This window comes from Lonchura striata, chromosome 6 (genome assembly GCF_046129695.1).
Source record: "Lonchura striata isolate bLonStr1 chromosome 6, bLonStr1.mat, whole genome shotgun sequence".
Taxonomy (NCBI): domain Eukaryota; kingdom Metazoa; phylum Chordata; class Aves; order Passeriformes; family Estrildidae; genus Lonchura; species Lonchura striata.
In genome coordinates this window covers 1,351,058-1,364,150 of record NC_134608.1, presented here as the reverse complement: position 1 = coordinate 1,364,150, position 13,093 = coordinate 1,351,058, and the positions used below count along the sequence as shown (strand labels likewise).

The 13,093-nt window shown below is 47.5% G+C and overlaps 1 protein-coding gene across 2 annotated transcripts in view; it reads left to right on the top strand.

Moving 5' to 3' along the window:
• Window positions 1-13,093, top strand: part of MDGA2 (MAM domain containing glycosylphosphatidylinositol anchor 2) — a 192,767-nt gene that overhangs the window by 127,454 nt on the left and 52,220 nt on the right. For both annotated transcript variants that reach the window (XM_021536048.2, XM_021536049.2), the window contains one exon: window positions 6,701-6,994. In XM_021536048.2, coding sequence (XP_021391723.1) covers window positions 6,701-6,994 — 294 coding nt within the window. The remainder of the gene's footprint in view (window positions 1-6,700; window positions 6,995-13,093) is intronic.

The window sequence follows — 13,093 nt, the reverse complement described above, 5'->3', positions numbered from 1 at the left end:
CAGCACAGCGTGGATTCCTCAATATTCCTGAGCCAGGCTGGGTTTGAATTCCTTGGATAATGTGAATTCCAACAGCTCCTTGGGGAGATTCTCTCTGGGTGATCTCCAGCTTGGATGGTTTCTTGATGAGCTGCTCAAACGCTCCTTTGCTGCGCTTGATCCTAATTGTTAGGGTGAATCCATGTGGAGCAGCCTGGCCACATTATCCCGGGATTTTTCCCTGTCACTGACAGGGGTTGCTCCAAGGAAATGGTTTCCTGGAGGCTCCCAAGGACACAGAAGTGTCAGCAGCCCCCAAAATCCCCAGGGAAGAGCTCAGCAGTTGTGAGGCCACCACTTGTAGGGGCTCCTTGCCCACCTCTGATTGTCCTGGAATCATGGAATGCTTTGGGAAGGGATGTCAGAGCCCACCCAGCCTCCTTGGGCAGGGATGTTTTAATGGGATCAGAGCGCCTCTGAAGGATTTCCCTGCAGCTTCTTGCCTCTGCCAAGGCTCTCTGTCATTTAATTAATCTGTCTGATCCATTAATTAAGCTGGAATTTGATCCATCAGGACTTCAGAGAGCTCGAGTAGAGCTAACAACACCCAGAGTACACAAGGAATAAACATATTAGGCTCAGGAATTTTGTTTTTATATTTTTTTCTTGGAAATAGCTGTCTTGTCCTGTCCCCATTCTCCTCCAGACAGTGCTGGATCATGGATCCTCTGGAATTACACTGGAACTGCCACAGGAGAGCAGCTGGAAGAGTTCCTGTCTGGGTTCACTCTCTGCAGCAGCAGGAATGTCTGTCTAGGGAGCAGAACAAAAAAATCAGAGGGCAGGAGAGCAGTGACCTGCTGCCACCTCACCTGGTGCTGGATCAGCAGCCCAGGGAGGCCGAGCTGTCTGAGATATTTTATTTAAAACCAGGCTTGGACAGAGATCAGCAGAACCTGCTCACCACGGGCCACTGCCCACTCCCAGGGTGACAAGCTGGCTTTAAATCGGTGCTACAGGGTGCCACCAAGGCCGTTTGCTCTCCAGGTGTCACCAAAGCTTTTTGTTCTCCAAGTTTTGTTCTCTAAGTCTCACCAAAGCTTTTTGTCCTCTGAGTGTCACCAAAGCCTTTTGTTCTCCAAGTTTTGTTCTCCAGGTGTCACCAAAGCTTTTTGTTCTCCAAGTTTTTTTCTTCAGGTGTCAGCAAAGCTTTTTGTCTTCTGAGTATCACCAAAGCTTTTTGTTCTGCAAATTTTGTTCTCCAGGTGTCACCAAATCTTTTTGACCTCTGGGTGTCACCAAAGCCTTTTGTTCTCCAGGTGTCACCAAAGCCTTTTGTTCTCCAGGTGTCACTTTTCCAAGTGTCACCAAAGCTTTTTGTTCTGCTCGTGTCACCCTCCACTTCAGGAAACTGCTGAGAGTGTGAATTTATTTTTAAGTCCCTTGGTGCAAGAATAAGGGAACATTTGTTGTTTCCAGTTAGGATCAGGAAAAAACATGGATTTGTCCTTTCCCATCGTGGGCAGCGGACTGCCCAGATTCCCAGATTGAGGGAACATTTCTTGTTTCCCTTTAGGATTGAGGTAACTTTTCATTCTGCAAAGCAAGAGCAGAGCTGCCCTTTCCTTGGAGCAGCCCCTGGAGCTGCGGGAGCCCTCGGGAAGAGGCTGAGCCCTTCAGGGCTCTCCTGGTGGCACAGCAGCACCTGCTGGGACACAGCAGCTGGTGACACCCTGCCCGCCTGCCTGGCACCCCTCCCTGCCCATCCCACCAGCAGATCTTGGCTGGCACATCCTTGGCTCATCCCTGCTCCTTTCCTCATGGATTTGAGCCCCTGGAGCCACCCTTGCCCTCTGGGAAGAGAGGAAACACCTCAAGTTGTGCCAGGAGGGGTTTGGTTGGATATCAGGCAGAATTCCTTCCTGGAAAGGGTTCTTCAGCTCAGGGCAGGGGTGGAGTCCCCATCCTGGAGGGATTTAAAATCCCTCTGGATGTGGCACTTGGAGCAGTGGTGGCCACGGAACAGCTGGACTCAATGATCTCAGAGGGTTTTCCAACCTGAACAATTCCATGATTCACCCAGACTCACCATTCCCTGCTCTAGGGTCTCCCATAATCTGTGGGAAAAAAAAAATAAACCCACCCAATTTTTATTTTCTCCTCAGTGATTTTGAGGTGGGTTGCTCATGGAGACAAATCCCAGGCTGTCAGTGCCTGCTGTGGCACTGTTCCCCAAAAACAGGGATTTATTTTTTCAGCCTGTTGCTAATTCCAGCTACATTTGCCAGTGGAACAGACAGTTCAGAGATAATTAAATACCTGTGAGGTTGTGACAACAAAGAGCTGGGCAGAAAAGGGAAAATCCTGCCAAAAAACCCTCTCTGTGCAAAGGTCTGGGTTTTTTTCTCCCTCTAATTAGAGAATCCCCCTAATTAGAGAAATTAGAAGGTCTAAATTTGGGGGAGCTGGAGCCATAAATGGGGTGGGGACAGAGAAATTCTTGGTGGGACCTCATTGCTTTGGTCACTGTTCCTCAAATGTAACGCAGAGCTGCAGCCAGGCTTTGGATTTATGGCAATGTCCCTGGAATTCTTCATCCCTGAGCAAAGATTTGGGGCTTCTTCTCCCCATAATTAGAGAGTGGAGAATCAGGATATAAACTGGGGGGGATCTGGGGCCATAAATGGGGTGGGTATAGAGAAATTCTTCATAGGACCTCACTGTTCCTCAAATGACCCAGAGGTGCAGCCAGGCATTGCTCCTGGAATTCTTCATCCTTGAGTGAAGGTTTGGAGCCTTTTCTCTTGCTAATTAGAGAGTGGAGAATCCCCCTAATTAGAGGGTGTAAATTTGGGGGAGTTGGAGCCCTAAATGGGGTGGGGACAGAGAAATTCTTGGTGGGACCTCACTGTTCCTCAGATGCGCCCCTGAGGTGCAGCCAGGCTTTGGATTGATGGCATTGTCCCTGGAATTCTTCATCCTTGAGTGAAGGTTTGGAGCCTTTTCTCTTGATAATTAGAGGGTGGAGAATCCCCCTAATTAGAGGGTGTAAATTTGGGGGGGCTGGAGCCCTAAATGGGGTGGGAACAGAGAAATTCTTGGTGGGACCTCACCGTTCCTTACATGTGACCCAGAGGTGCAGCCAGGCTTTGGATTGATGGCATTGCCCCTGGAATTCTTCATCGTAAGGGATGGCCTTGTCTCTCCTGTCCCCTGTGCTGTTTCCAGGAACAACCCGAATAAATCCCGGGAGCCATAACGAGCTATCAGCTGCCTCGCAGTGACAGGCACTGCAAAATGCCACGGGAGACGAGGAGTCAGGGATTTGAGGGGATCTTTCCATCTGGGACGCTGGCAGAGCCTCTCCTGTCAGCTGTCACCACCCCCGTGGTGGTGCTCCTTATCTCAGCGAGGTGCAGCTTTTTGCTGTGCTGTTATCTCTGCTTTTTCAGGAAAAGCTGATGGGAAAAGAGGGGGAATTGTTGCACTTGCACAGGGGATTTCTGTGGTGGGTCTGCTTTTTTCCCCCTTCCAAACTTGGAGGTGCTTCCTGTGTTTTTTCCCAAGTTCCCTGCCTTGTCCCAGTTGGAATGGCTGATTCCCAGGTTGGGATTGGATAGCTCAGGCTGGGATTGGATTCCCAGGCTGGGATTGGATTCCCAGTTTGGGATTAGATATCTCAGACTGGGATTGGATTCCCAGGCTGGGATTGGATTCCCAGTTTGGGATTAGATATCTCAGGCTGGGATTGGATTCCCAGGCTGGGATTGGATAGCTCAGACTGGGATTGGATAGCTCAGACTGGGATTGGGTTCCCAGGCTGGGATTGGATAGCTCAGGCTGGGATTGGATTCCCAGGTTGGGATTGGATAACTCAGGCTGGGATTGGATTCCCAGTTTGGGATTGAATTCCCAGTTTGGGATTGGACAGCTCAGACCCTTTGCTCTCACACAAACTGGAAATGTTGGGATCTCAAGAGGCTGCCAGCACCACGTATCCAGGGATAGACCCACATGGACAATTTCCAGAGGGAGAATTCCCATCCTGGCCCCAGCTGGGGCTGCAGCAGAGCTGTGGGCTGGCTCAGGGTTTTTCCCTCGGGATCTCAGGGATCTCGGGATCTCATCCCGGGGCTGTGACCCCTCAGCTCTCGCGGGCAGTGAATCCCTGAGCCAGGGCAGGCTCTGATTCCCAGGAAAACCTGAGGAGCCTCTGGCTTCTATCCAGCTGGGAAAGGCTGGGATCCCAACAGTCACAGCCAGGAGCAGATCCACAGATTCCCTGCACAGGCTGGGGAAGGACAAATCCAGGATTTTTCCTGATCCATACATGGCTCTGTCATATCTGCCCTCAGCAGAGAAGCCACAAGCCAGGTGAGCTGGAAAATCCAGAGGAGGCTCCTGGCTGCAGACCTTTCCCTATAAACTGTATTTTCCTTCTTGGAATAGCACCTTTCTCCCACTTTGCTCCATGATTTCACAGTGCTCCATCTCCCCTGGGAACTTTCCTGTGCTCAGAACCTGCTGTGGCACAAAACCACATAACTGAGAATTAATAATGTTTTATTCATATTGGAAATGTTTTATTAAGCAGTTTTTATTTATTTATTTTTATTTTTTCCTGAGGTTTTTTGGGGTTTTTTTGAGTATAAAATAATTTTTCCTTCCCTTCCCTGTGGAAAAAGCTCTTCCCATGTCTGCCCGTCCCACCTGACAGGAGCTGTTAAAGCCTTCAAAACAGCTGAAAGCAGCACTTTGGTTCCTGTGAAAGCCCCACATTTCACCTCGGATTCCTACCAGGCTTGTCAGGGCTGGAGACACGGATCAGATCCCAGGGGAAAGCTGGAATTGCTTCTCACAGGGACGAGTTTGTTGTTTCTGTCCCTTGGGGGTTGAAAATTGCTTTGGAATATTTTTCCTGCAGGCAGGAGGGAGGTGCAGCCTGGGTTTTGTCAGCGCTGACATTCCAGGAAAGGAGCTGAGACAAGGACAGGGAGGAGAGGAAAAGCTGGAGGGGCTGTTCTCCCACAGGGAATGTCTCTCCATGCTTCAGGACAGAAGATCCATGAGGAAAGATGAGTTTTCAGGAGGCACCAAAGGAAAAGGAGGGTGGGCAGTGTTTTAATCAGGAATTTCCATCTCTCCATCCACCACACAGAATTCCAAGCATTTTCCAAGCAAGGCAGGGACAGCTCCCACTGTCCCAGGGTGTCCAACCTGGCCTTGGGCACTGCCAGGGATCCAGGGGCAGCCACAGCTGCTCTGGCAATTCCAGCCCAGACAGGAATTCCCAATTCCCAATCTCCCACCCATCCCTGCCCTGTGGCAGTGGGAGCCATTCCCTGTTCCTGTCCCTCCATCCTTGTCCCCAGTCCCTCTCCAGCTCTCCTGGAGCCCCTCCAGGCCCAGCCAGGGGCTCTGAGCTCTCCCTAGAACCTTCCCTTCTCCAGGGGAACATTCCCAGCTCTCGCAGCCTGGCTCCAGAGGGGCTCCAGCCCTGGAGCAGCTCTGTGGATTCCTCTGGATTTGCTCCCACACATCCACATCCCTATCCCGTGTCCTCGGCCATCACCAGCTCACTGTGAGGTGCTCCTGCTCCATGGGGCTGCCCAACTCCTGCTGGAAATAATTCCAGTATCCCTTTTGGAATTGTTAACGCCTGTCTCCGTGGAACAAACGCCACTTTGATGAGCCTCCCATGACAGATCCCAGCAGCATTTTGGGGACAGGCCTCCAATTCTGAGGTGATTTCTCAGTTGCCACACTCCTTCCTCAACCACAGCCATTTCTCCATGGGCTGGATAAAAAATCAGCAGCCAGGCTGTTCTAAAAAAATGGGATTTAGCACCAAATGATCCTTTAAAGGAACGCAGAACTGGCAGTGGGGATGTGAGTGGTGGTGGGAGGGCACTGGGATGGTGACAGGGACACACAGGTAGGGCACGAGTGTCTCTGTGTGGCAGCCACATTCTTCTCTCTATCAGGATTTTTTCATAGAGGAGCACAGAGAGAAGAAAGATAAAACAATTTCTATTTCTGCTCCTTGTTTTCCCATGTGGAATGTGTTTGGAGAATTGTTTCCCTGGGGTGATTGCTTGGTTGGATTCTGGTGAGGATTGTTTGAGCTGGTGGCCAATCCAACCCAAGCCAACCCAACCCAATCCAATCCAATCCAATCCAATCCAATCCAATCCAATCCAATCCAATCCAATCCAATCCAATCCAACCCAATCCAATCCAATCCAACCCAATCCAATCCAATCCAATCCAACCCAACCCAATCCAACCCAATCCAACCCAACCCAACCCAACCCAATCCAATCCAACCCAATCCAATCCAATCCAATCCAACCCACCTGGGGCTGGGCTCTGAAGAGGGTCACAAGTTGGGAGTCAGATACGGGAGTTAGAAAAGGTAAGTTTGTAGTTTCAGTATCTCCTTTAAATAGTGTATTAATGTATGATAGCATAGTTATAATAAAGAAATCATTCAGCCTCTGAACTGGAGTCAGACATCAGCATTTCTTCCCACCAAGTTCACCTACATTCACAATGCCCTGAGGCTCTCCAGGTGCTGAGAACTTCACCCCATAAGTGTGGGAGCTTCCCATGGGCACAACCCCCGCGTTGCTGTGGATAAATTGCTTTCCCATGGGCGATCCCGAGCAGGAAATCCATGCACGGCTCCTTCCTGCTGACCCCCTCCTCTCCCTCTTCCCAGTGCCCCCCAACCTGACGGTCCCTCAGGAGAAGTCGCCGCTGGTGACGCGGGAAGGGGACACCATCGAGCTGCAGTGCCAGGTGACCGGGAAGCCCAAACCCATCATCCTGTGGTCACGGGCGGACAAGGAGGTGGCCATGCCCGATGGGGCCCTGCAGACCGAGAGCTACGACGGGATCCTGCGGATCGTCAACGTTTCCCGGGAAATGACCGGGACCTACCGCTGCCAGACCAGCCAATACAACGGATTTAACGTCAAACCCAGAGAGGCCTTGGTGCAGCTCATTGTGCAGTGTGAGTAAAACCTGATTTCCCCTTGATTTTCTTTTTGTTGTGCTGAGAAAAAGCTGATTTATTCTCCCCCTAAACAAACAGCAGCAAGAGTCTTATGGCTGTTACATATTTGATGTGGGGTTGTTTGTCTCTGTAGTTCCCTGAATCCATGAATTCCTTGTAAATATGGAAGTAAAAATGACATAGGAGTCTCATTTCTGGTAAAAAAAAAAACAAAAAAACAAAACAAAACAAAAAAATCCCAACCAAGTGTGAGGCGATCATTATTTTCCCCGCAGCTTTGAATTCCTTGACACACGAACAAGCAGATAAGATGGGAGGACATATTTCTCTAAATGCTGAGCTGATCCTGAGCTCATTTGTTGCTGCTGTGTAAAACAAGGAGGGAAAAAGGAGGGCAAGAGCTGTTCCCTGGGAGCTGATCCGCATCCAGATCCAGCCTGCTCCGCTCTGCCAGCCAGCCCCGGGAATGGGGAGGGAAAAAGGGGGAATTGGTTATTTTTTATTTTGGAAACATGCAGCATTTGTTGTCGGAACACGGAAAGCCTGGTTTGAGGTGTCTTTTGGGGAATAATGGGGGCATAATGAGCCATTCCTTGTGCTGAGTGAACTCTCTGCGTCTGCTGCTGTGTCAGGACTTAATTTGGGTGTTTTATGAAGTGCAGCCCTCATTTATTCCACTTTCAGATGCCCCAATCTTCTGTCGCTTGGCTTTTTAGCAGCACTCAGTGCTCAGTACAAATGACCTCTTTTGGGGCCTCCAGGGAAGAGCTGCTCCTCACACATCCTCAGTGCTGATAAGCAACTGAATTGTTTTTCCTGGCTCTGCTTTGTAACAAATCATGGATGCATTGATTACATGGTTGGGATCTGCAGGACTTCCAGCTCAGCTTCTTCCGGCTGCTCGAGCTTTAAATCCCAAAGTTGAGGCTGAAGAAAGGATGGAATCTTCTCCCTTGTGGGTTTCTCTTAGTTGTGGGGTCAGTTGTTTTAGGAGTGGGTTCATCCCACTGGAATTTGAAAATGAGGGGTCTGTGCTTCCCGTTCTTGACTCAATCATTTTTTCCTGGAAAAATGTGGCTCAGGGGGACCTTGTGGCTCTCACAGCTCCTGCCAGGAGGGGACAGCCGGGGGGTCGGGCTCTGCTCCAGGAACAGGGACAGGAGGAGAGGGAACGGCCTCAGGCTGGGCAGGGCAGGCTCAGGGTGGGCACAGCAGGAATTTCCCCATGGAAAGGGGGCTCAGGGATTGGCACTGCCCAGGGAGGTTTGGAGTGCCCATCCTGCAAGGATTTGAAGCCCTGTGGATGTGGCACTTGGGGACAGGGGTCAGTGTGGCCTCAGCAGTGCTGGGGAAGGGTTGGGCTCAATCTCAGAGGGCTTTTCCAACCTAAAGGATTCCATGATTGCATGATGGGGTAGCTTCCAGCTGTGCCCATGGATCCGGGGAAGAAATGCCCAAGCACAGCATTGGCTTGGATTCATTGAACCCACAGCAGCAGGAATTTCCCCATGGAAAGGGAGCTCAGGGATTGGCACTGCCCAGGGAGGTTTGGACCATCCCTGGAGGTGTCCCAGGAATTCCTGGAGGTGACACTCGGAGCTCTGGGCTGGGGACAAGGTGGGCATGGGGCACAGCTGGGACTCTGATCTTGGAGCTCTTTTCCAATCTCAATGATCCCGGGATTCTCTGAATGTGGGAAGGAGAACCACCACAGAAACAGTGGAGTGTAGATCCTTCTAAATAAGGAGGGGGCAAGTAGCTTCCTTCCCCTTTTTCTGGCATGGATTTACTGTGAAAAGTAGAAAATATTTTGTGGATGAGGAATCCCAACAGCTTCCCTCTTCCTCAGGACCTGGGGCAGTTCCTGGTGGATCCCATGGGTTGACTCTGCTGACTCAGATTCTGGAGATGCATTGCTTGGGTCGCTGTTATTTTCCCACCTTTTCCTGCTCCAAACTCCCTCATTCGATGCATTTTTGTTCTGCTTGAGATGCAGAATTTTCCTAATTCTGAGAGAAAAGACACAACCTGAAAATGCTTCCAAGAAGTAGGAGTTCAACAGGTATTTCCAGGCGCTTTTCCTTTCATCTCTCCGTTTTTAGAATTCCGCTCCCTTTGTTCACATCCTGGCAAGTGACAAATTGGAGATGAATGGAGAAAAATTATGGAAAGCTTTGATTATTTTTCCTGTGGGAGGAAAGTTTTTGTTCCCAATGACTTGAGCAGCGTTTCTGTACCAACGGAGGCATTTAACCAATTGTCATAAAAACCAGTTCTTCTCAGAATTTGGGAATATTTATCCTAGATGCTTCCAGCAGTAATGAACAGGGAGAGATTTTTAATGGAACAATTTTATTTAGAGAATAACTCATGGATTTCATTGTGGATGTGCTGAGTGAAAATATTCCCATTCTTGGGAAGGTTCTCCTTGTGACAGCAAGACTTTGTCTCACTAGAAATGGTTAATTAATCTATTTTCAAGGAATTATGGAATATCCTGAGTGGGAAGGGACCCCAGAGCGTCACAAATCCAATCCCTGGCCCTGCACAGACACCCCAATAATCTCGCCCTCTGCAGCCTTGGGAATGTGCTCATTCCCTGGGAATCTGCTCCACAGGGCAAATCCTTCTGTGGAATTACTGCTCCAGGTCATATCTGTTGGGTCAAGCTAAAGAAACATGAAAAGTAAATTCAAATATAAAGGATTTAAAAAAAAAAATTTGACTCTCTCATCTAATGAGTTTTTTGTTTTCCTTACCTCTCTTTTCTACTGCCATCCCTTTATCCCATCTCAGTGATGTCAGGATCAGTTCTCCAGGAAAATTGTGGATTTTTGGTCTTGGTCAGAGTTTGTCCTTAAGCTGTGGTTTAAGGGGTTGGTTTGTGTGTGTTTACCATAAATCCTAAAACTTCTCTAAGAAAATGAAAATCCTGGAGTCACAGAATGGTTTGGGTTGGAAGGGAATTTCAAACCCATCCCATTCCAACCCCCTCCATGGGCAGGACACCTCCCACTGTTCCAGGTCACTCTAGGGTGAGGTTTCCCAACATGGGTTAGGTGGGAGATTGGGAATTGGGAATTCCTGGCTGGGCTGGAATTCCCAGAGCAGCTGTGGATCCATGGATCCCTGGCAGTGCCCAGGGCCAGGTTGGACACTGGGGCTGGAGCAGCCTGGGACAGTGGGAGGTGTCCCTGCCGTGGCAGGAGTGGCACTGGGTGGGATTTGAGGTCCCTTCCGACCCAAGCCACTCTGTGATTCTATTTTATGATCTTCCAGCTGCAATTGTGGATAAATTAATTTTAAAGGAATATATCAATCCTTGCTGGTGGACAACAGGGCCCAATCCAGGGACAATTTACCAGCTCCACTTTTCCAGCTGCAGGAGACAGTGGGGACATAAAAGTGCCACCAGATGCCACCTTGGGCAACGTTTCCATCATGTCCCTTCCCAAGTGATCAGAGCAGCGAGGACTGGATCGTTTCCCCCAGCTCCCTTTTCTTTCTGTGCTCCATCAAATTCCATTTACAGCACAAACCCCTTCCCCAGCTCATCCATCTCCAAACCCTTGGAACGCCTCTTAAAATATCCAAGGTACTTCATGGAAGCCTGGCTGGCAGAGCTTTGGTGGCCACATTGGGATGCTCCAGAACTTCACATTCTGTTGGAGCTCAGCTTTATTCAAGTCATTCTTCCTTGGTAATAAATTCCAAATAACTTGGGAAAAGGGGTTCATCCTGCAGGAATTAGATTGGGAACTGAGCAGAGCTAATTAAGGAGAAAGATGAGGCTGAGTGATGATCTCAGGTGCTGAGGGGAGCAGCAGAAATAAGTTATTCCCATTTTCCATCAGCTGGAGAATCCAGCCCTGAGTCCTCTTTCCTTGATTTTTGACTTTGCAGCTGGGAATGGGAAAAGGAGTTTTTCTGCCTTGGAAAGTCAATTTAGCAGCTCAGAAATGTGCTGGGTCTACTCTCAAAATATCTGCCTGCTGAAATATTTATATGCAAATATTGTATTAATAATGAAATAAAAATTGTTGTGAGAGAAGGAAGCGTTCCCCATCTCAAATGGGACTGGGATTAATGAGCTAAAAACTCTTGGAACTTTAGGAAAGTCATTAGGAGAAAATGTTTGAACAGGTAGGGTGGCCAGTCCCTGTGGGAATTTACCAACGTCATGGAATTGTCTTGTGAATGCAGATCAGGAATGTGCTAAAACTCCCAAAGAGTGAAATCTTCCAGATTATAAAATTTTAATTATGAAAACTCATTAAAAAGGGATAACCAAGGAATCTGACAAATCAAGTGGGGCAAATATCTGGATTTTTAAACAAATCTTTTATAAAACTATGCTTAGACAGGCTGGAATGATGAAGGGAAGCAGAATTTGCATTTAATATTAATATTATTTACATTTTTTTTTCCTCCTTATGATTGAAGATTTGAGTGGGAAAAGCTGATTAATATTCAGGACAAATATTACATAACCCAATCCATTCCCAGGCTGGTGCATTTATCACTTTCTGAATGAATTCTTCCTCTGGAGATAAAAGTTGGGTTTAATTTGGGCTGTTTGTGGTGGGAGAAAGAACAGCTTAAAAACAAGTTTAGAACAGGGTCAATTTTTTTTTTAAATCTGAGCCATTTTTCCCCTTCTCTTCCAATAAAATAATGATCTTAACAACTTGAAAATATGGAAATAATGGTGCTCCCATTGCTTTCATTATTTTGATTTGCTTTCCAAAGTGTTTTTTTTTCCACTCTGGTCGTTGTATCCGAGGAATTCCACATTCCTGCCCAAAAGGATTTTCCCAGGATATGGAAGAGCTTTAAGCTGAGCTTAAAGCTTTGACCTTCCTGTGAGGATATTTATTGCCACATTTATTTTATATATAAATATGGAGAGATTGGGGCGCTCCAGATGGGTAATTCCCATGTTGTGGTTTTTAACCTATGGATCATTCCCTGTTCCTTAATTCCTAGTCCAGAAACTTCCCAGAAAACTGTAAAACAACAAAATCTATTCTCTAAGATCCTCATCTGATCGAGGCCGATTTCAGAATAACCCAAAGGCAAGGATGGATTTGGGTGTAATTTATCCAGATGGAGCAAAGCAGGGAAAAAAATAGGGAAATGATGGATGGCTGGATCGGGAAAGAGAAATCCCAGGAGCTTTTTGACATTTAGCAAGGTCAAGGGCAGCGTGAGTGTGGTGACCTGGGGAGGTGATGAATATGCAAATTATGGTGCCACGGAAAATTTAGATGAGAAGCAGATAATTTGAATTTTTTCATATTTTTTTACTAAAATTATTATCACAGACAGAAATTCCTGTCAGAAATTCCAAAGAAACAGAGCACTCCAGAACCTGAATAAACAGAGATGGTATTGAGGGAGGCAAAATGGAATTATATATACTGGAGGTTTTTTTTTGGGAATTGGTCTTGGAGAGGATAATCCTGCACTGTCTGAGGGCAGGAGCAAAGATTCTTCCAAATAAAAATCGTTTGGGAAGAAGAAAAACCAGGTGGGAAGAGGTGTAAATATTCCATATGCATATTTAAAATAGGAAGGGTCAGAGCTTTGGTTGCTCCAAACCCCATCCAACCTTGAACACTTCCAGGGGTGGAGCAGCCATAGCTTCTTCTTTTAGTCCCAATTAATAACAGGTTAAGAGGTTGGATTTGAAGGGAAAATGGGAATTCCAGCCTAAAAGGGCTGAGGAAAACCCATGAGATTATTCTCTAAACCTTGTGGAATTCAGGGATATCCATCCCCACAGTTATCATGGGAAGAAGGTGAGCGGCAGGATGAGATGGAATGTTGTGGTTGGAATATAAAGGAGTCACAAATACCAAGGACAGCTCAACAGCAACCAGGGAAAGGTAAATTGGAATAATTAACTTGTCCATGTAGTTAATTTTTAACAGCAGAAGATGCTGAGTAAATATCATTCCTTTGTTGTCCTGTAATACTTAGGAGATTAATTCCCATAATTACACAAAATATGGATTTCAACAGAACTGTGGTTGCAAAGTGCAGCATTAAAAATTAAGATTATTTGGATTGACACAGGGCACAAATAACACTGTC